Raw genomic sequence first — 24,175 nt, 5'->3', positions numbered from 1 at the left:
TGCCACTCATTCTCAGTGTTTAGGAACACTGCATTCAAGAACCATGGCTTTAAACACCCAAGTTACATTACCCAGGTTAAGATAAAAAACTCACGTGGCTTAGAGTAACTTCTGTGTCTAAGTGCGCAATGAATTCATGTGAACTAGGCAAAAGTGGGCAATGATGACCGCATGTGGGGACTCATTTTTTTATTATTGTTCTGTAAGCTTCCAGAGATGTTTATTTATTTGATATTCTTGTTTCATCTATTCATCTATTATCTTCCTTATTGGCTTGGGTTGTTTATTTTAGTGACAGAAGACTAATACATGTTCTTTCCAACAATCCAGTATAAAATAAAACCAGTGACCTTCCTTTCACCTTGTCACGTTGTTCCCCTCTGCTGACCCCTGTTAACTATATGCACATTCACATGCAAAGGACTCTGCAGTTTGGGATCTCTGAGGTGCGATTGAGTGTATTTGAGGAGAGACAAGAACAGCAACATGACTTTAGGGTACAATCTTCTCCTTAGGTTTGGAGCAGGGAAGACATGACTGTTCCCAATGGGCACCTGTCACCTTTTCTGAGGGGAATGAGTTCTCAGGGGCCTGGGATTCTGGCTGCAGGGACACCTCCCAACTCACTGTTACTCTCCATGGTGAGCTTAAATCCTGAGTTTTAAAAGTTTCTCACTTCCTGAACCCTTGCTGGTACAGGCTCATCATAAAGGATGAGGGATACTAAAATTTCCCAGCACCAGGAGATGAGGGCAGAGTGAGTCAATGGAAAGAAAATTAAACTGAAGCAGGAGAGACACTTACCTTGTACGATGCCCTGTGGTTCTGAAAGATGAGGCGCATGTCCCGCACAAACTCCTCCATTTGGGGGTAACCCTGCTCTTGCAGCTTCTTCTTGATTTTGTCCAACCACATGGGTTCTTTTAGGTTTTGAGAAACGTCTTTAATCTGGTGGAGAAAAATATCATTGAGAGAATTACTGCCATAGTTCAATGTCTGCCTTCTGTGAATTCCCATCACACCCAACAGAAATCCAAGGTGAAGATAAAGGCAGCTCGTGTCTCCCTCCCAGGGGTTTCAGATCACAAACCCCACAAGGGCCCGTGTCAAGGTCAGGTAACATCATAGCACCTTGTATTCATGGTTTGTTATTGTTACTCACATAATAATAATACGGAATCTTCGCAAAAAATGAGCTCTCTGGATGGCAATATACTTTCAAGAGGAGGAACTCACATTTCTGCAAAAGAAGGAAGATGTGAATGAAAAGCAACTTGGAGAGAATGAGCCCATATATGGGCAGGCATGCCCATACCAGTCTTCTGGAAGTTTTGCCAAACAGCTTTTATTCTAGGAGACAGTCATGTAATGGCTGAATGAATTTTTTCTGCAAACAGTTTCTGAAGAGTTTTCAGCATGGATCAGGCATGGTCAGAGGAACAGGAGTGCTTTGGTACCCTTCCTCTCACCCTGCAACTGTTTGACTTCTCACATTGAGCAGAAAGGAGGAGGCTCGGCATTTGGATTTGACTCACCAGCTGCTCCTCAGGCCCCATCGGCCTTGCCAGGACCTCAGATTCCCTGACACACTGCTGACTTCCTGAAAACTCCTTCATCCTGCAGAAGATGCAACTCCATGGGTTCCTGGGAGGTCAGGCAAAGTGAACAAGACAAAGTCTCAGAAACAGGCACCGTTCCTATGGCTGCCACCATTCTTCTTTCAGGAATGGCTGATGGACACAGCAGGGACATGAAGGGGACACTTCCCAGAGACTCTAAGACCCCCATGAGCAGTCTGAGCTGATGAGCCTCTGACCATAAAGGGTAAAGGTTGGGGGTGAGTGTATGGAGGGCTGTGTCAGTGTGAGTGGTGGGCTCTCCTTTCCCCATCTGAACTGCTGGGAGCACAAGAAGACCATTCCCCCAGGCCTGAGTGTCTGAGATGGGACCTTAACTTAACCCATGGGGACCTCAGGCCTTCATCAGCCAGTTGGGAAAGTGGCAAAATGAAGAAACCAGGCCATGTTTTCTGCCTTTTCTGAATAAAAACAGAATACAAGCAACTGGCATTTCCACTCCTATAAACAGTTGTCTGTGCTGGGAAAGTTCTGGAAAGGATAGTAGCCTTATGAAGGCAAAGGATGCAGCCACTAGCTTCCACCTCCCACAGGAGAGAGGGGAACATTCCCCTCCTGCTGCTAGCGTCTTTCAACAGCTCCCAGGATCATACTGCTGGACTCGTACATCCGGCACCATTCTGTCCCCATCAGGTCACAAGGAGGAGCCCAGCAGGGGGAGTGTGCAAGGCAGGAGGAAGGGTCTATAAAAGGAGACAGGGGGCTGCATCTCACAAACCTCTCAGTCTCCACAGGAGGGAAGTGACAGTCCTCATGAAAGGATCTGGAACAAGTATCACAGCAGAAGAGCATTCCTCCATCCAGGCAGATCTCACAAACGTCTGAGTTTTTCAGCTAGAAGGTAAAACAATGACCACATCTACATGGGCCCCCGATGACCAGCGCTGTGGGAATCTAGGACTCATAGCCTTTGTGTGAACCTGCAGGGACTCATGTGTTTCTCCTGAGCTGTGAAGGGAGAGCATGGAATGGGGGTTTCAGAAAAAGAATTCTTGGAATGCAGTGAAGTTCAGGAAGCTGTCCTGTGTGGAGTTTTGCCTAAAAAACCAGAGATTCTAATACAGAAAGACAGGCAACAAAACAAGAAGATGATTTCATGGGAATCTGAATAATGTTATTACCATGCAGATAAAATCAGTTCCTGAAATAATGTTAAACCTCTACACCACAATGGCCTAATATATTGGATGGACAGTGAAATTGGGTAAGGTACTGAGAATTTGATAAGATGGAAAAAATTTCTTAGTGTACAAAGTAATAAAAGATGAAAAGGCATTAATTCACAATTATTTTGAATGTTTTTTCTGCATTTTTGCATGAAAATAGTTGGGCTGGCAAAATTGGGATTCTGGCCATTCTTTTGCTATCAAAAATGGTCACATATGAGGGACTGTAGCTCCAAAAATACCCTGCCAAGCACTCCCATTCAGTGTCCTGGGGGGATCTGATACACATCCCCAGTGGGCTTCAAGATGCTCTAGCAGGGAGGCTTGGGCCGTGTTTCTTCCTGTGAGTGCACTCACAGACTACTAGCATCATTCTCCAAAACTTATGACCCCCCTCTCCAGAAAAAAGAAAAGAAAATGACCAACAGAACCAGTGTTTAAGAATCTCGCGTATATAATAATCTTTACAGGTGTGACTCTGTGGATCTTTGTCCAGCTACACAATAGAATCTCCCAAGGAGAGTGTATAAGGTACTAATGTCCTGGTCTTGACTCCAGAGATTCTGAATCACCTGGTCTGGGTGGAGTGCAGGCATTGGAGTCTTTCTGGAGTCACAAAAGGGGTAATTTTGTGTAGCAGAATCATCCAGGGACTTTTAAATAATCCTACTGTACAAGTCATAGCTTGGGGTGATTAAAACAGATTTTCTCTAGGGGGTCATCTAGGTCTTCAGATGACTCCAGTGTGCAACCTAAGTGGAGATTTACTCTGAGCAGACTGGACAGTAAGGCAGGGGCATAGTATAAGTCAATGTTGAGTTGGCCTGTAATGTCGATTCCAGGAAAGAGACTAACAGGACTGCAAGTACTCTTGCCATCTCCTCCCCCTTTGGCCCTGGACAGTGAGACCCGGCCCTCTGTGTCTACATCATTCCAAAAGAAGCCTCACAAACACTGGACTCCAGGGCTGTTAGCATGATTGAGGACTCCCTAAGTTGGCCGAGGACCAAAATCCAGGGGGATAAGATCTACATCCTATCAGGGGATTGTTTGGAGGGAAGGTCTATGGAAAACTATTTGACTGTCCCTCCTCCACTGTGGATGTCATGTATCAATATTACTGCATCACATCTTATGGAGTGCTGCCCCCTGGAGTTGTGCAAAGGTGACTCTGCTTATAATGTGCATCATCTTGTCACAATGAAAGAAATCAATGTATGATTTAGCTTAGACAGGGGAATCTTCCTTAGGTTTGGCAAACCTCAAAGCAGACAGCCATATGTTATCAGTGTGAGTAATGATGCCCAAATTTGCTAAGTGGTGGTGGTTTTATTTCTAACCTCCAGCTCAGCACCTTGATGGTTCCCTTGAGGCTGGATGCAGGGCCCCATTAAAGAACCCAGCTGCCCAACATCCTCAAAGACACATCCCCTAAAGCAAGGGACATAAAGGAAAGAATAAACAAATGGGACCTCATCAAAATAAAAAGTTTCTGCATGGCTAAAGAAAACAGCATTAAAATACAAAGAGAACCAACAGTATGGAAAAACATATTTGCCAATGAAACCTCAGACAAGGACCTGATCTCCAAAATATATAAAGAACTCATACAACTGCACTCCAGGAAGACAAACAACTCAATTAAAAAATGGGCAAAGGACTTGAACAGACGCTTCTCCAAGGAAGACATACAGAGGGCCCAGAGACATATGAAAAGATGCTCAGCATCACTAGCCATCAGAGAGATGCAAATTAAAAGCACAATAAGATACCATCTCACACCGGCTAGAGTGGCCAACATAAACAAATCCACAAACAAATGTTGAAGAGGATGTGGAGAAAAGGGAATCCTAGTGCACTGTTGGTGGGAATGCAGACTGGTGAGGCCACTGTGGAAAACAGTATGGAATTTCCTCAGAAAACTAAAAATGGAACTGCCCTTTGACCCAGCAATTCCGCTGTTGGGATTATACCCTAAGAACCCTGAAACACCAATCCAAAAGAACCTATGCACCCCAATGTTCATAGCAGCACAATTTACAATAGCAAAGTACTGGAAGCAACCTAAGTGCCCATCAGCAAATGAGTGGATCCAAAAACTATGGTATATTTACACAATGGAATTTTATGCAGCAGAGAAAAGAAGGAGCTGATACCTTTGCAAGAGCATGGATGGAACTGGAGAGCATTATGCTAAGTGAAATAAGCCAGGCGGTGAGGGACAAATACCATATGATCTCACCTTTAACTGGAACATAATCAACAGAAGAAAAAAGGAAACAAAATATAACCAGAGACATTGAAGTTAAGAACAATCTAACAATAGTCAGAGGGGAGTGGGGAGGGGACAGTGAGGAGAGGGGATTACAGGACACATGGACAAAATCAAGGGGGAGGGTGGAGATGGGGGAGGGAGGTGGGTTCAACTGAGGTGGGGTGGAGGGATGGGGAGAAAAGGCATACAACTGTAATTGAATAACAATAAAAAAAATTTTAAAAAAGAACAAAAGAACCCAGCTGCCCTGCATGCATGTGTCAGTGGGACTCATCACTGCAAGTATATCTTGAATCTGGCTGCATGGTCTGGCCAGTTCCTTCTGCCTGATGCATTAAACCATCTTAGCTCTGACTGAATGGTGGGGTGAATAGTTGGCATTTTCCTTCCTTCCCTTCTGCTTTCTTTAAAATACCACCTTCCTCTCAAATTTGCACCATACCTCTAATCTACAAAGCCTGCCCTATCTATTTCTACTTCAAGTCCCATCTCCAAGGAACCCAGTGGACTAGAGCTCTGCCTTCCATACTGACACGGATTCAAGAAAGTTTCCACCAAACAAATGCAAAGGATGCTTTAATACTGAGACACCCAACTTCAGAACCATCTACCTGACATAGGTGATGCATCTGCTGTTCTCTGCTCAAAATACACAGCCACATGTTCCAACTGAGCATGAGTACACGTGCGGGAAAGGTGACAATGGGACAGGTAAAATACCAAGGGAAAAGGCCTAGATTATTTGGGAGTATACACAGGGTTTAATACTTACACACAGGTCAGCTAACATACTGTTGTGAGACTTTGATATTCTCCACTGAAAAAAGAGGAAGATTGAGTGACAATAATTAATGGGATGTTTGCATCCATCACTTATTTAAACAGCCATCTTTTGAGGGATTCAATTCACAATCAATCCATTATTTCATACATACTTATATAGACCTACATATCTACAAAGAGAATTAAAAGTGCCAAAGTAGCACCCAATCTAGTTACGTGTCCTGGCTCTCAGACCCAAGGCGGGCCTTTGTGAAGTCATGCAGGGAGTGTGGCCCAGCTTTCACAGATGTGACTGGAGGAACTCTTCTGGTTCTCTCACTTTGAGGGGCCCTCAAGCTTTCTTCTCTATATCCCACCAGAGTAGCTGCAATGACAGTATCAAGCTGAGGACTCATTATCCACAGCCTCCAGCAACCACAGAGCCCAGATTCCTGCAATCCATGCCAGTGTCCCAGGGGAGAATTCCATCACCCTCTGAAGCTCTTCTACGGTGTAGCTTTGAAGATAAAATGTGTTCAGTGACGGCAGCGTTGCCTCTCTCCTTCTAGAATGCCACCCTCCTGTCTTCTCCATTCAAATCCCAAGATGTCAGCTGGGTGGCATTTCAGAGGTAACTGACTGCCGTCCACTAGACTTCTATTGTTTATGCACATGCAGTAGAATGACTTCCCTTCTGGATTCAGGCAGCCTCAGCCTTACTCTCCAGCCCAGGGCACAGAGGTCACAGACAAGTGTGATCCACTGGACAATCACCTGAGAGGCGGCCATGTCACTGCCCACCTCTGTGTGTGGCCTAGATTCCCCCAGCCCTACCCATTATTCATTCTTCCATATTTGACAATGAAGTTGAAAAATCCTTGAGGTCAAGGATATTGTTTGAATCTTCTTTAATGGATATTAGGCATCTAGTATGAACTCAACAATTTTATGTTCAACAAGAGAATGAATGAGTATCGTGTCACTTCAGAAAACAGATTACTTGCTATTTCTTGAGCAAACATTAGCAGACAATAAATGATTGTTCGTGAGGAATACATTATTTCACAAAACAGAAGCTGTCACCAAAAGGTACTAGAGGCCCTTGTCAGGGGCCAGGAAGTTGTCATGTAGTGTTGACAGTGACACTGAAGTTTCCAGGAGACAACGGGCTCCTTCAGCAAGAGAAATTCTGGGAAACACAGAGGACCCACAGAGACAGTTATGGGTCCTGGGATCTGCCAGTGTTGGGAGCTCATGTCCTCCTTCAAGGAGGCACAAAACACAGAAGCAACTGCAGCTGGTTACTGAAAAGTATTTGACTCACAAATGAAACTAGAACCTAGTGTTAGGAAGTTGCCAGCTCACTTGAGGACTCCAAGTGAGTAACTCTTGACACCTAGGAATGGTTCAGATGCTGGACTTTAACATACTCACTACACGAGTCTAACAGTGGTTGCCAATTGGGAAATTCAGTGAATGAAATGTCTGCAGGACTGTTATTTTAAATCACCCAGATCATCAGGCAATGAAGAGCCTGGACCTCACATCCCCAGTGGAAGATGAAGTCCCTTTGGCCAGCTCTATGTGACCTATCTTAGGATGATTCTGAGAAGGGCTTGGATGGCCATTTCTACCTGAAGTATATAAGAAGAGTATTTCTTTCCTCCCCCACTACCTTAAGTTCTCATTCATACCCAATCTTGGAAAAGCCATCACTTTGTCCTCAATCTACAATACACTTTATGTATTTGTTTGTTGCCTCCATATCCTTCTTCCATAGAGGAAAAAACCACTTTCACAGACAGAAAGGAGGCCTGCCCATCTCTTCTGCTGGAGCCAAAGGGGCAGCATCAAAGTAAACAAGTTACCAGGACAGGCCCTCCTATATACATGAATCTCCCCAAAGCTTCCTCCCCATAAGCAGCATCCTCATGAAGGGCAAATGGTTTCCCCCCAAAGAAGAATTCAGTATGTCTCTGTGCACATTTTACTGGAAGGTGTAAGAGGATGTAAAGGATCAGAAAAGCAACCTGTATTTTTGTGGCCTATCTCATGAAATGCTGTATGGTTTCATATGTGCCCCAGATACACTACCTGCTACACAGGGTTCATCTCAGTGATGGTGAGCAAACTTTATTCCATCCGATTTCAATACACTTTGAAAGTAATAACCTTTTTTCTTTTTTTAAATTATTTTATTGTTGTTCAATTACAGTTGTCTGCATTTTCCCCCCACCATTGCCCCCCACCCCAGCCAACCTACCTCCCTTGCTTCCACCCTCCCCCTTGGTTTTGTCCATGTGTCTTTTATAGTAGTTCCTTCAAACCCTTCCCCCCATTATCCCACCTCCCCTCTGGTTACTGTCAGATTGTTCCTTATTTCAATGTCTCTGGTTATATTTTGCTTGCTTTTTTCTTTTGATGAATAACCTTGATTTTAAAAATATATAGGTTTTAGGTGAAGATGACCCTGTGACTTTATTATGAAATGTTTTTATATATTGCATAAATATGTTTGCATTTACAAAGTTGACACCCTTATAACATCTGAATCTAGGTAAACCTCATCTATGAGACCTACTTTGATACCCCCTTCTCATCTCTGTCTCAATGGTTTGCTATTCAAAGAAGACTTTGCCTACAACATAATGTTCAAGGTAACAACTCTGAAGGCACATGCAAAAAAGGACACTTAATTAAAATTATCCAATTGAGAAACCATAAAATAACATATTTTATATGTAAAATCAGTTATGTGATAAGAACTTGTAGAAAGTTATGTAATTATTACCTTTTTTTTCCTTCCATATATTCTTGGAGGATTACATAGAAATCCTTTCTGAAAAATAAAAATATCCAAGGATATGATCAGCCTTGTCCCTTTGTACGGGAGTCTGGCATTTCCAACCTCCTCCCAAATATTTCTAACTTATGTCCCACTATCTGCTCAAAGCCCACGTGTCTATCTCTTCTCACCTGTTCTAGAATTTAACCATGGAACCCAGAAAATCCTCTTTAGAACCATTTTCCTTGCTCTTGTGCTTTTTCCTAAGTTTTCACAGATTTTCCTTCACAATCTCTGTGACACCTCTCACCCTCTCTCCATTCCCACCAGTGCCACTCACACCTGCCACCTCACACCAGGGCTATTCAACTGACACGCACACATGTCCCACACCTACAGGGTGTCACACCCTCTGGACAATGCTGAGCACACAATCCTGGACAAAACTTATAGAGTTCTAGAGAGACAAAAGGAAGGCATGGAAGGATAAGAATAAACACTGTGAGAGGGACCTCAGTAGTGAGTTCGGGGGTCCCAGGGAAGGGGTGACCAGGGCAGGTCAGTCAGAAGCATTCAGATAGGAGTGACATGGGGGCTGAGCCTTGCAGGCTGACTATACATTTGTTGCGATGAAAGACAGTGCAGTCAGTTCAGGGACCCGTGTTGTCTGAGATACTGTTTTATACGTCATGTCACACCTCAGGAGACTCCCTGGGTCTGCGCTGCCCATGCTATGAATTTAAACTCCTTAGCCTGGCATTAAATCTTTCTGCGAACAGCCCCAATTGATGGATTATGCTGTATCACACACAATCCATCTACCTCAGTTCACAGGGTCATGGTAATTGTGGTTCTGGTGTTAACACCACTCTATCTCTGGACTGTGTTCTGCCCATGTGTCTGACTGCAGACAGTCTTCTTTCTTTCAGTGCCAAAAGTTGTCTGCAAGCACCTGGGTCAGAATGACCTTTCCCTCCTCCAAGCCCCTGCAGCCACCCTGGCAGAGCCCCTTTGACAAATGGATGTGCTGCCTTGTACTGAGGTATGAGTGTGGGGTATATCTTCTCAGGAAAAAGATCAATTTATGGGTTTGGGGCTTTAGCCATAACTCAGCATATATTTGGTGAGCAAATATTGACCTCAGGAAAATCACATCAAAGCCTCCTGTCACTAGAATACCTCCATCAGCCATTGTAGGGCTCTCCCACCACAGCACAAACTCCGCTTCCAGTCCTTCCATCTTGCACGACCTCCTTTGATTTCAAATTCTCTGGGGGTGAACCAATTTCCATCCTCACTCTGTATGCACTTCCTCATGGATCCTGGAAGACCAGGGTAAGTTGACCTTGGGCCTTCTGTCCACAGCTCAGACATAGGCCTCTCATCACCTTGGATCTGGAGTCACCCCACTGGGGCTCGAGACCACTAGAGTAGGAGTATGTGGCCTCCCCCCTCACACATCAGAATCCCCAAACCCTGGCTGTAAGTCCCCTCCAAGAAGATTACCTGTTTGGTGCATACATTTCATTGGCCTTTTTGCAAAAAAAAGAGTAATCATTATCATCAAAATAAACATTATAAAAGTATTCCTAAAAGGAATCCTCCAAGAATCCTCTCTTTCTGAACAATGAGAGGTTTTCAATTTACTACTGAATTCTGGAGGGAGAGAATAGGCCAGACTCTCTGGTGGCCCCAAGACAGTGTAGAGGTAGAACCTCAACGTGGATGGAGACCTCAGGTGAGGACCCTGCTGCACAGAATGGCACCAGCGCCACATCTGTGTCCTCCCTTACAGCAGCTGCCATGTAAGTTCAACAGCATTACTGAGCAGAGGGTTTCCATACCTGAAATCATGGACAGCTGGCAGTAAAACTAATTGTGAAATGTATCCAGCAGGAAATTTAAGTTATATATAAAAGATAATCATACGCTAAACATTATTAGTCATTAAAAGTTAAAATCAAAACCACAATGAGATCACTTCACAACCACTAGCATGGCCATCATTTAAAACATCAGACAATTACAAGTGTTGGCCAAGAGAGACAGAATTGGAGCCGTCAGACATTGTTGGTGAGAATATAAAATATGGGTAAGCTGTGAGAAGCATTTTGGTGTTTCTCAATAAATTAACTATAAACTTACCATATTAACAAGCAATTTCTCTCCTGGGTATATACCCAAAGGAATTAAAAACATGTGTTCATACAAAAACTTGCACACAAATGCTCAAAAGAACATTATTTGTAATCCCAAAAGTGAAAATAACTCAAACTGATGAAGAGATAAGCAAAATACAGTATATTCATACCATAGAATATTGTATTATTTGACAATAATAAGGAATGAAGTACTAATACATGCTATTACATGGATGAACCTTGAAAACATCATGCTACAGGAAAGAACCAATCACAAAATGGCTCATGTTATATGATTCCATTTATGTAAAATAACTAGAATAGACTTGGTTCCTTCAGACTGGGTGGTGGGGTGAGCTGGGTGTGGGCACTGACTACTGAGAGACATGGGGTTTCCTTTAGTGGGGGACAAGGAATGTTCTAAAATTAGAGTGTAAATTCACAGTCCTGTGAACATACAAACAAAACTCAACAATGAATCGTGCACCCTAAGTGGTGAGTTGTATGATTTGTGAGTTACATCTCAGGAAAGCTGTTTAAATATTATACATCAATTATGTAAGTTAATTCCTTACAGCTATACCATGAGGCATATTTTAATCATCTCTTTTTTTAATGAGGAATTTCGGAGTCAAGAGAAGAACCCCTCTTTACTCAGATGAATCAGTCACTCTTGGCAGAGCTGAGGCTGGGACTCAGGATTTCTAATTCTCAACTCTGTGATCTTCTCACTACATCGAACACCCCGTCCTGGCAATAATGATCCAGAAAGGAGAGAGATAGGAAGGGGGAGGCCGAGGGCCTCTTCCCATTTATTTCTGATTCACTTCTTGGTTCTTTGGGCATTTCCGTGGTCACTTCCATGTGGTAGTGAGCATCTAATATGCACGGTGTCTTAAAGCATGAAAATGTCACTTTGAGGTTCCCTTCCTGCATCTCTCAAGCCCAAATACAACCTCAAGTCTTTGAATGATGGGTAATTCACATGGGTAATTCTGGACTTCTTGTCATTCCTTCACATAAGAGCTGCAAACTAGACCACGAAACTCACCTTGTTTCAATTTCTTCTTATATAACATCCCTTTCACATGTCTACAGGTCACAGGAAGTGTTGCAGAGTGAAAATCCACACTTTCATCTCTGTGTTTTCTTGACCCTGAAACAGAAGATTTCTTCAATCTCTATCATTTTGCAATTGAACATGTACCCCTCTCCCCATATTGAGTCTGTTCCTAGAAAAACACAGAGGCACTTGGGGAACTTTATTCCACACATCTCCAGAGTTTCAGAGTCTTTCAGTGGCATTTTTGATACATAATCACAGAATGTCTCCCTTCCCAGGGGCATCAAACTCATTTTCACCAGGGGCCACATCAGCCTCATGGTTGCCTTCAAAGGTCTGTCTTAGCCCCCTATGCAGTCAGCCCCCTGATTCTCACGTGACAGTGACACATGCAGGTGCTGTCCTGGTAGAAGGGAGCTCTGCAGCTGGGCTATTTCCCTTGGTCGCTGGAGACAAAGTCCGAGTCTGTACCTGCCTTTTCCTGCGTGAGCTCTGATTCAGGAGCAGAGGGGACAGTGATGGGATGACCTAATGGAGATGGTGTCTGCCTGCTGTTTGTGTTCACTGCTTTGCCTCATTTTTCCCCCACATAAGCCTTCTCCAAAGCTGAAAGGGGAGCCCAGAAGCTCTAAAACAATCTGCACATTGCATTTGGGGGTTCGGGATGAAGCTAGCTGCCTGATTCCACTAAAGAGTGAAATGCCTTCCAAATGAACTACATCAAGAATGATGTGTACCTGATCCTGCCCCCTCAGCCAAGTTTTAGAGCCATGGTGGGAGGAGAGGCTGTCCATGGTCCCGCTTTGAGATAGATAGACTGTCAGCACTAGGAGGGGCCGGGAAGGATGGTTGGCCTAATGCACTCTCCTGCTTTACAGGTGAGGAAACTGAGGCAAAAGTGATTAGGTGACTAACACAAGCCCAGAGCGTCAAGAGAGGGAAAGTCTCCTGACCAGCACTCTGGGTCACAGAAGACTCAGCCAAATCATTTTGGGTTATATGTGCCCTTTATGTGGCAACAGTTGAGGCCCTGCCTGAAAGTCATAAGTTCAGGGGAGACAGCAGCACCGCAGTGCACCCTGGATCCCTGGGGTCTGGTTTAGATTTGTCACCAAGTAAATGGTTTGTTAGATCATCTCCCTTCTGCCCCTGGCATGTTTTGAAAACAGACTAAGTCATATCACTTCTCAGCAATTAGTAAAGCTACACGACAACTAGGTAAATGGATTTATTACTAAAAACACAGAGTGGAGCACAGAAAATAGGTGTATAGTTATCGAAAATATATACCCCTCCAAAAAGTATATTCCCCTTCCTTCACCAGCTCTTGACTAGATTCTCATCTTTAAGGCTCTGTTGCTAGGATGGAAAGGATTCTACATCTGCCTCTCTTTTTCCTCGACAAAATTGAAAAAAATATAATCACAGTTGCAGACATGCCTTTTTTTCCAGATATTAGTGTTTTTCTAAATTTAAATATAACTTCCTCAAAGCCTAACTAAAGGATAAAGAACAATATATAATCCCTAGTCTTTAAACTACCAGGAATTAATCTTAGGCTCATCATCTGTTTTATTTTTCATAACCACACATCAGTTAAACAAACAGCTGAAATCAGCATTTTACTCATATCTCAAGCAGCCATGTGATATGTGTTTAATGAATGCCAATCATACATCTACTAATTTATTTAGTCTTTCCAACAAATATATGAGATCAAGATGATGATTATTCCCATTACAGAAGCTAATATATTCTGAGAAAATTGAGGGAAACACTACAAAATTGAGATAATACATATAAGGACTCTTTCGGTGGAGAGACAGAAAAAAATGGAAATTCTGTGCATTAAGCATAACCCTGTGGTGGGCTTACAGGTGAGAAGCACATTATACACATTACCTTGTACAAACAAAGTTATTGGTACAGAAAGTGATGGGTAAGTGAAGTAAAGGTGACCAAGGGCTTTGTCCACCTTGGATTGAAAAAGATATAATCTAAGAGACTACTAGAAGATGACTAACCAAGAGAAATGGGGAGAATTGAGTCTTACAAAACCTTAGGTTCAAGTAGTGACTAAGGATTGGCTTGATAGACATTGCAGGGGAGAATGTTCTTCTATTTGTAAGTTAATTGGCTATGACTACGCATCTCAATGTTTGCTATCACTCAAATGCGTCCGATTATCTTTTTAAGGCAGAAAGACAAGTTCATTTCCTTCTCTCTTTGTTCAATGCCCTCCACCCAACAACCACCATCTGTTGATACTGGGTGAAGTTATGCAGACTCCAAGACAAAATATTTTCTGACTACCCAGTCCAAAGTGCAGGAAACTTTAAGCACATTATGAGCATATGAGACAAGCAAAGTAAGAGGGATATTCCCTTCAATCAAACCCACAGTGGGCCTTTTGTGGGTGGTGGTGCACACGGAGACATCGCTATGAAGGCCTCGGGCACGCTGCCAGAGTACAAGGTGGTGGGGCGCTGCCTGCCCACCCCTAAGTGCCACACGCTGCCCCTCTACCGCATGCGCATCTTTGCACCTAACCATGTTGTTGCCAAGTCCCGCTTCTGGTACTTTGTGTCTCAGGTGAAGAAGATGAAGAAATCTTCAGGGGAATTCGTCTACTGTGGGCAGGTGTTCGAAAAATCCCTTCTTTGGGTGAAGAACTTTGGTATCTGGCTGTGCTACGACTCCCGCAGTGGGACCCACAACATGTACCGGGAGTACCGGGACCTGAGCACCGGGACCTGAGCACCACAGGCGCCGTCTCCCAGTGCTATGGAGACACGGGGGCCCAGCACCGTGCGGGCGCCTACTCGATCCAGATCATGAAGGTGGAGGAGATCGTGGCCAGCAAGTGCCGCTGGCTAGCAGTCAAGCAGTTCCATGACTCCAAGATCAAGGTCCCGCTGCCCCACCGGGTCCTTCCTCACCAGCACAAGCCACGCTTCACCACCAAGAGGCCCAATACCTTCTTTTAGATGCAGGGCCTCCGTGTCCCCTGCTCTACCCAAATAAACTCCTCAGGAAAACCAGAAAAAAAAAACCCACAATGGACCTGCTGCTTGGTAAAATAACCCCATTTTCTGATCTTTAGACTTAACAGTTACTGAGAGGTTTTTTATTTCTTCAAGATCAAAATGGTCCCATGGGACAAATATTAATTAGACCTTATCACAAAATCATACAAATTATAGACTGGCAAACTGCCACCTTATTATTACATAGCCAAAACAACAGCAGCTCAAACAAGATGGCTATGAAGATAAATAAACTTGTGTAAGAAAGTGGAAGACTTGGATATTAACAGCCATGGGCAAAGGAGATCTACTTAAAAAGGTGAAAATGTGGTTTTTGAAGAGGCAGATTAATTTTTTTTGCTCCTCTTGCTTCTTCCTCTTAGAAGGTGGGTCACCAGTCAATAGAAGTTCATCCACCCAGGGGGATGCTCTCTGAAAGGTCCTCCTCAACTCCTCCTTCACCCAAATGCCAAAGTGATGAGGGACTCTGGAAGGCCAGGATATGTCTGGCTCTCCCTCCGCTTCTGAAAGTCCATGCCCAGAGCCCAATGAGAAGAGATCCAGACAGCTCATTCTCATCTCCCCTATATTCAGTCAGGCTTGGCACCAAGATCTAATTACAACCTTGGACAATGCAGCAAATACAGAGTTCTTTCTGTGTCTTTCCTGAAACTAATGAATATGTTGGATTTAGCTTTCATTAAACTTGTTAGGCCTAATATTTTTAGGGTGAAAAAGAAAATACATTAAAGTTCACCTAGCCTATGGAGCATTTGGTATAAGGAGACGGAGTATGGAGTTTAAAACCAGCTAATTCGTAACAGCACTATTGTGTTTTACTTTCACAATGTATCGGCTTAGCAAGGCAGGATTTAACTGTTTTTGTGTCCCCAGCTTGTAATATCCATTTAATAACACTGACATCTCATCACAACCCTAATAAATACTGTGGCAGTCAGAATATAACTTAAGGGTATTTTTTAAAACTTGTCATTGTTGGTATTAATTAACCTCTAGAAGTAAATACAATAGAATATTTTTCTTCTTTTATTATTATTCTTGTTTATCTATTATAGTTGTCCCAATTTTTCCCCTTTTGCTCTCCTCTGCCCAGACCTCCCCCTGCTCCCAGAGTCATTCCCCACACCATTGTCCATGTTCATGTGTCATTCATACATGTGCTTTGACTAGAATTTAAAATTTTTTCTTGCCTTCTCAAAATTTTAATAGAAGTCTAAAAAGTTGGGAACAGTTCACTAAGTGCCAAAGTGAGTGGCCAACTGTCCCAGTCTGTTCAGAAGTATGGGTTATGCAGAGTCCAGCATCTTCAGTGGCAAAACTGGGAAAGTCTCAGGCAAACCAGATTGGGCTGGTCACCCCACCTCCTAAAGGCAAAACACCTGTGCTACCATACAAAGTATTGGTGGAAGTGGTTATGTCAGCTCTAGGTCTTCAGTCACATCCAGGCTACATTTCTTTTGAAAAAAGTCAAGTTGTGGTGTTCGACCCTGCGTCTACCCTCACCATGGAGTTGATGAAAGCATCTCATGAAGGAAAGAGCTAGTGATTGTGCTCTGTCCATAGCCAGTGTCACCTCATAGCTGTGACCATCAGATAAGATATTTCCACACTCATCTCTCCTCTCCTTTCTACCTCCCCATCCTGGATGGACCCAAACCAACAGCTCTTGAGTGGGGACAGGGACAAGAGAGAGTGAAATAAGAGCTCAAACTTTCCACCTCCCCACTGCAGATGACCCAGTCCAAGGCTCGCCCATGCTGAAGAAGAGGAGGCACTTTGAATTAAAGAAAATACTGAAGTTTTAATACTAGACCAGAAGGACTTGCAATTACAGGACAAGAGAACAGAAAAGATACAAGGCATGCCCAAGATTGGAAAAACTCATCTACAGAGTAGATTTGGAAGGTCAGTGAGAGAATGAACTTTCTGCTTACAGTTACCAAGTCCAGACATTTTAATGAACCGATAATGTAAGGTAAAGGAATTTCCATGAAGGCAGATAGAACTCAGAGGGGAAAAACTGTAGGTCTTAGGCAGATAAGAGCTATGATATAAATGCAAACAATTGACAACAGAATGGGTTTCTAGATTTTGTAGCTCTCAAATTGACTGGTAAGCTTGACTAGTAAAAAGTTAAGGAGAATTGATGTTCCTCAAAATGTTAGCAAACTTGTATTGACCCACACATAGTACAAAGTGGAAGTGGCACAATGTTTATCTCTTGCTATTCTGGGCAGGATCCTGCAGATTCATTTTAACCTTCCTTCTACTCTAGACCAACTGGCCAACAGCTTTGCTGTGGTTTAAGAACAGGCAGGGGAAATCAAGTTGTGCAAAATTACAACTGCCATGTGAGATAACCTTCACTCTACACTCAGACAAGAAAGCAAGTTAATGGTGAGGCATCTCAAGCAGGTGTCCAGAATATTCTCTACTTTTAGGAAGGACAACTTTAAATTACATATAAAATTTCACTGTACTTTGGAAAGAAATTGTTTAGAATTTATCTATATACATACAGACATAAATGTAAATGTTACCATGATTAAATTCTAGTACTTGATATTTTGAAAATGACCACTCTTGAAATGGATGTAACCACTTTCTTTTTTCCTAAACAAAGTTGTACAAATTCACTAACCAGGAAGCCATGTAAAATGGCAAAAACTTAAGATATGCAAATTGGTAAAAATTGGAGATTTTTAATTGGACTCTGAAATCCTATTATATAGATTAACTGATTCAGAATTTTCAATGATATGATAAATGAGGTCTCACCCTCATTTTTTCAGAAAAAAAAGAGTGCCTTGAATCACTATTAAAATAAAATGTCAGGAGAATGATTAACTTGATCAAAAATATCCCTGTAGGCATTTCTCTTTGCATATGTTACTATTTAAATAATACTTTTATTGCAAAAGGTGAATGTGTTTACTATTTGTAATATGCACACATACATCTACAAAACTCAAATAAAAATAAAAATATAACCTATATTTCAATGACCAAATGTAATAACTGCATATATTCTTATGGATGAACTGTCATTGATTTTTCTTTATATCGATAATTATGTTTCTCTATACAGAGAGTTTGATAAATATGTATAAATTAGCATTTATACAAATAAAAACATATTTGCACAAATACTTATATTTACATATATGGTTTTTTACCACATATACACACTCATACACATATCGTCTGCTTTGTTGATGTGCTTTCTTTGGAACATCTTCCTAAATTAATCAATAAGAATTCTTGACCCAGTAAAGAGCCATGTACTGAGGAAGGCAGTGTCTCCCCATTAGCCTGGATCATTTAGCGCCAGATGATTATGTGTATGAGACAGAAACCATTTTGTTGAAGCCACTGCATTTTCAGGCCTCTCCGTTACAGCATCTCAGCCTGTATTCCACCTGACGCAGTGGCGGGGAAACTGCCAGGGCCCACAGGTGACTGCAGACCACAAGGGCACAAGAAGCAGTGCCTTCACACACTCCAAAGGTGTGATGACTTCACTTTGCCCGCTTACCTCTTTGATGTATGTTTCTCTGCCATTTCCTTTTATTTCTTGACCAGGAATGCCCTTTCTTTTTTCCTTCAGAAAAGAAGAGAATAAAATTCATTTTTCAGAGCTATCAATATATCTCAAAGCCTCATTGGTCAGTGGTGTTAGAGTACTTTTTTTTTCAGACTTTGATCCACAAGAATGGGGCAAAATTCTTAACTACCAGTGTAGCTGCATGAGGTTGATTATGGTTATATTTCACTGTGCATGGACTTGGGAGACAATAAGAAATAACCTTTCTTTGAAATTGTTTCTAAAAATCACATGTAAGCATGGGTTTATTTCTGGAATCTCTATGCTGTTCCATTAATCTATGTGTCTGTTTTGGTGCCAGTACCGTACTGTTTTGAATACCATAGCTTTATACTGTAGTTTGAAATCCAAGCACATTATACCTCCAACCTCCTTTCTTCTTTCTCAAGATTGCTTTGGCTATTCAGGGTCTTTTGTGGTTTCATGAATTTCAGGATTATTTGTTCTAGTTCTGTGAAATATGCCATTCGTATTTTGATAAGGATTGCACTGAATCTGTAGATTGCTTGGGTAGAAATAAACCCAAACTTACATGGTCAATTAAATTGTGACAAAGGAGGCAAGAATTACAGTGGAAAAAAGACAGTCTCCTCAGTAAATGATGTGAGAGAAACTGAACAGATACATACAAAGTATTCTCCATGACAATTCCACATGCCTCAGATTACCTCTCCAAGGGTGTTTCAACAGCAAGCTGCCTTGGAAATGAGAGATCATGTAACCCTCCAGGTGAGAGGGCAGATTTGTTTCCTGACCAGTATAAAACCAGAGGACATCTCCCTCCTCTCCTCAGAGGATATTTGCTTAAGTTTCAGATAATAAAATAATATCTCCCGCAGGAGAAAGGTTAGAACAGGCTTACTAACAGGTTTATTAAACCCTTTCTAAGACTGGGGGTTTCTGACAGGTAGGAACAGTTTCTAAGCTTGTATTCCTCAGTTTGGCATAGCTTCTGTGTACAGTATCACTGTTACACGGGATTGTAAGAAGAAAAGAACTAATGTATCTATCCCATAGCCTAGCAATTCCATTTCTAGGAACTTATATGAGAGATATGAAGGCACAGAGCAAGAGAAATACTTCAACAAAAATATTCATTGCAACATTTTTATGCTAGCCAAAAACTGGCACACTTGTGGTGTCCATCGTCGGAGAACATGTACACAAAATTTGGTGTGTTCATAAAATGTGCTCTACTTTGCAATAAAAAAGAAAAAAACTACTGATACATTCAACAATGTGAATAAAAGACAAAATGATTATGCTGAGTGGGAAAAATTTCAATAAAATAATTTTTAAAGAAGACAACTTATGTTACCATGAAAAAAAGAATAGTAATGGCTCTGATGAGTGAGGGGTAAGGATATAAGAGATGAGCACCAGATTTTTTCCAGAATGACAGTCATACTCTATATCTTGGTATCATTTGAATTACACAGGAGAACGCATTTCTCAGAACTCATTAAGTGATATACTTAATATTTGTATAATTCATTATAAGTTTTATCTCAGAAGAAAACATTTTACAGTTTAGTTGGCACATATTAAATGTTTATAATGTCTTGCACATCACACACTGGTTTAAAGTAAGGGAAATGTAACAGCTCTGTAGTCAGAAACAAGCTTCACTGGGCTAGACCAAGGTGTCCACTGGGCTTTGTTCCTATCTGGAGGCTGTAGGGAATAATCCATTATTTTGTCTTTTCCAGTCTGAAGTTGCCCACATTTCTTGGCTCATTGTGTCTTGTCTGCCAGACTTATTGATCTCTCTGATTATCTCATGGTACATAAACCTCTCTCCACAGCTGGAAAGGTTTTCTGATTTTACGGATACCTGTGATTTTACTGGGGCCACTGAAATAATCCAGGATCACCTCCCCATCATCAGATCCCCAGTCACATCCTCAGACTCTTTCACCAGGTAAAACAGATTACACGTCCCAGGGATTGGACATCGGCAGCTCTGTTTCCGTTGGTATAAAATTCTCAAGAATCTAATGGATCTCCCATTATGTCATGTAGAGTCAATCCTTTAAAGAGTCTCCTCCACAGATCTTTTATATATAATTATATATCTGTGTTGTACTTCTGCTGAGATGGCTTGACGGGATTTGTGACTCACACACTTAAACTCTTCAAAGAACCTTTTATGTGACTGAACACTGATCTTTTGCTACTTCTGAGGCATCAGAAAAAAGTCATAAGGCCAGATTCGTATTCTATAGAAAAATGTCCTGACAGCGGATTTCCTAATCTTAGCATCTTTGCAATCTGCATAGGCTGAGGATTTTCCAAATCATCAAGTCCTGACTTCATTTGTTGAGCAGTTCTTCCCTCAATATATCTTTTTCCTCTCACATTTTGCTCTAAGCAGTAAAATCAAATCAGCTTCACCTTCATCATTTTGTTTAGAAATCTCCTCATCTTTACCCAGAAAGATCTGATTTCCCAGTGTCTATAAAAATAAACTTCGCTAAGCTTTCTGTCAGTATTTCTGTCTTTAGCATCTACATTTCTACTAACAAACTGTTCCAGGCCATGTAGACAATATCTATCATTCTACTTAAAATTTTTCCCAATGCCCAATTCCTAAGCCACTGCCACCTTTATAGGAAGGTGTTACAGCCCCACCCCACATCCAGCAACCAAAATTGGTATTGCTCTTCTGTAGCTGCCATAACAAATGAAAATAAATATAGTGGCTAAAAGCAATCCATACTTACTGTCTTACAGATGCATTGGTTAGAAGTCAGACAAGTTTCTCTCTGGGCTAAAATGAAGGTTTTAGTAGGTCTTTATTTCTTTTTGAAGGCTGTGGAGAAGCTATATTTCCGTGACTTTTCCAGTTTCTACAAGTCACCCTTATCTTTGTTCATTTTCTCCATCTTCGAAGCTAGCAATTTGCAGTTCTCTGTATTTCCCAAAGCCACTTTCCCCTCTCTCCACAGCCAGAAACTGTTCTCCAGTTTTTAAGGCCAAATGACACATCCACTAGCAGAAGTACAACTTGTTTTCTTGGGTTCCATAGAATACTTGATGTGACAACAATGGAAATAACTACATAAATTCAAGGTGTTATTACTAATAGAGGAATGCAGGAAACTAGATACTGCCATTTTAAGAGTGCATTTCTCCAACATTATTTATGTATAATCCTGTTGAATATGACTTTATAATGATCTCTCACCTCCCTGCTCTTCCTGAAAGGGTCGCATCGAGAAAATTCGGTGAACAGCAAAGTGAAATGGACTGAACTGCCAGTTCACACTCTACCTGGGGTCCCGGGTAACTATGGACCACCCCCCCTTATGCCATGACCCTTTTGCAGCATCTTACCTTGACTCCTTTCAGTCCTTGGCTCCAGACCTCCTGGCACATCTTTTGAGAAGCACATAACGCAGGAACACTTCTCATTTCCAGGTGCTGGTAGCTCTGATTCTGGGCCCAAAATCATAATTTATGAAAACTCTTTTCATAGGCCCCAGTGACCAGATTTTGGGTACCCTTGTGGATTTTGTTTTGCTACTTCTTCCTCTGAAATATAATATTAATCCTCTCTATAGCTGAGTCTTCCTTTAATTCTCCTTTTTTTTTCTTCGCTTGTCTTTTCTCTTTATCTTAACTCTGTTTCTTTAAGACATGCTTACCTTGTTCATCATGGAGTAGTAGGTTACATCTTACCTTGACTCCTTTCTGTCCTTGGCTCCAGATCTCCTGGCACATCTTTTGAGAAGCACATAACGCAGGAACATTTCTCATTTCCAGGTGCTGGTAGCTCTGATTCTGGGCCAAAAATCATAATTTATGAAAACTCTTTTCATAGGCCCCAGTGACCAGATTTTGGGTACCCTTGTGGATTTTGTTTTGCTACTTCTTCCTCTGAAATATAATAATAATCCTCTCTATAGTTGAGTCTTCCTTTAATTCTCCTTTTTTTTCTTCTCTTGTCTTTTCTCTTTATCTTAACTCTGTTTCTTTAAGACATGCTTACCTTGTTCATCACAGGGTATGTTGGGAGCTGACCAACAGCCAACCCTTGATATAGTCAGGACGGATGAGATGCATCTGCATAGCAGAGGCAACTGTGGCTGGATTTCCTGTATATCTCTTCTTGCATGTCTGTCTTTGCTATTACTAGGTGGTAAGATTTTTGAGCACTTGTATTTCGGGCCCACTAATCTGCAGAATTCCAATGCAATTGTACAAAATGCCTTCTTGGCCATAGAACAAAAGTCCCTTATAACCCCTCCACAGCCTACTTCTCCTACCTATTGGAAGATTAATATTAGACAATGGGCAAGCCAGCTGCCCGAAAAATGGAGAGAAATTTTACTAAATATCCCCCTTAGTATAACCTCCTCTGTACCTTGGACAGGAGTAATAATTGATGGAACTAGATGGGTAAAAGAGCAAGGAAAATAAGTGAACTATTATGATTTAAGCATGAGGGAACAAATACAAAGATCATCCTCTGCAAAGTGCATAAAGAAAGAACCTAGATAGGAAGATAGATAGCTGAGTTAGAAAGCCTAACCACATAGGCCCTTTAATAGTTCACATATAACCACTGACTAGTCTAGAGTATCTTTTTGACCTGTGTCAAATTCTGAAAACTTTGCTTGACATCAAATGATCAATAGCCGTTTGAAACTTTGTACATGTAGTTACTTGTGGTTGTCTGATTGATAGCCCTCCTGGTCAAAATAATGTTTGTTTAGTATGAATAAATCTGTAGAACTTCCTGTACATTTTCTTGATATTTCTGTATAGACTTTTTCTGCTTGAAAAATCATGCCATGCACCTGTTCCTTTGCTGTCATATAATAGATCCCTATAAAAATAAAGCTTGATTAAACCCTTAGAGTTCAGTCAGACCCACAAGGGCTGGCCATTCTCCAGCATCAAACTTGGTGTCTGACCCCTCATTCTTCACCTGCATCATCCATCCTTTGGGGACCCTAAGACCCTCCAAGGCTGGGCCCCGGCAAGGGTAGTAGGCTACAGGAAAGCTCTTCAGATTCTCCTTCTCTACCCATTTGGGGAGCTTCTAGTTCACAAGAAACTAAAGAGAAACAAGAAAGTTAGTGTCCATGGATCCAGAGACAGTGATCACGGAAGCATTCCTGATGCTCTTATGCAGCACACTGATATTCTGAGTTAAGATGAACTGTTTCCTCAAAAAAAGTATATACCTCTTCCAACAATCACACCTGAGATCCTACAAAGTTAAGCTTTCCCCATCTTTTGTACTTCATTCTGCTTCTTTTATTTTTCTATTGGAGTCCTAAGAGTAAAATAAAAAGATTGTATTCTTCCAGGAAAAAAAAATAACTATTATCAGAAAATGGTAAAATTAAGTACAAGACCACTTTTTTAAAAATTCGTGTTCAAGTACAGTTGTCTCCATTTTCACCCCACCATGCCCCTACCCACCCATCCTTCCCTGCCTCCCACCCTCAAAACTAACCACATGGCTGTGAACATGTGTCCTTTATATATGTTCCTTGACAGCCCTTCCCCTACTATCCCCTATCATCCCTCTCCAGACCACTTTTAAACTCATCACAATTGGCCAATGCCTACTTACATCACAAACCACATTTAAAGCCAGCCAATCAGTTGCAGCTGTACACTTCTCAAAATCAGCCAATCAGCAACAACCACACTCCAGAAAACCTACATCTATCACTAAATT

The 24,175-nt window shown here is 41.8% G+C and overlaps 1 protein-coding gene and 1 pseudogene across 7 annotated transcripts in view; one reads left to right on the top strand and one right to left on the bottom strand.

The window, feature by feature from the left end:
- SP140 (SP140 nuclear body protein) overlaps positions 1 to 24,175 on the bottom strand; it is a 63,095-nt gene that overhangs the window by 1,285 nt on the left and 37,635 nt on the right. For 5 of the 7 annotated variants that reach the window (XM_045198573.2, XM_045198574.2, XM_053919166.2 and 2 more), the window contains 11 exons: positions 22,162 to 22,263; positions 21,817 to 21,918; positions 18,412 to 18,477; positions 11,818 to 11,922; positions 9,805 to 9,947; positions 8,632 to 8,679; positions 5,851 to 5,895; positions 2,356 to 2,471; positions 1,536 to 1,644; positions 1,163 to 1,240; positions 805 to 948 (listed from right to left, as the gene is read on the bottom strand). In XM_045198573.2, coding sequence (XP_045054508.2) covers positions 805 to 948; positions 1,163 to 1,240; positions 1,536 to 1,644; positions 2,356 to 2,471; positions 5,851 to 5,895; positions 8,632 to 8,679; positions 9,805 to 9,947; positions 11,818 to 11,922; positions 18,412 to 18,477; positions 21,817 to 21,918; positions 22,162 to 22,263 — 1,058 coding nt within the window. The remainder of the gene's footprint in view (positions 1 to 804; positions 949 to 1,162; positions 1,241 to 1,535; positions 1,645 to 2,355; positions 2,472 to 5,850; positions 5,896 to 8,631; positions 8,680 to 9,804; positions 9,948 to 11,817; positions 11,923 to 18,411; positions 18,478 to 21,816; positions 21,919 to 22,161; positions 22,264 to 24,175) is intronic. The other 2 variants (XM_045198572.2, XM_053919168.1) reach the window with 2 other exon arrangements.
- LOC112307878 (large ribosomal subunit protein eL20 pseudogene) lies at positions 14,241 to 14,889 on the top strand (annotated as a pseudogene).

Source organism: Desmodus rotundus, chromosome 2 (genome assembly GCF_022682495.2).
Source record: "Desmodus rotundus isolate HL8 chromosome 2, HLdesRot8A.1, whole genome shotgun sequence".
Classification (NCBI taxonomy): Eukaryota; Metazoa; Chordata; class Mammalia; order Chiroptera; family Phyllostomidae; genus Desmodus; species Desmodus rotundus.
This window is presented reverse-complemented; position numbering and strand designations above follow the sequence as displayed.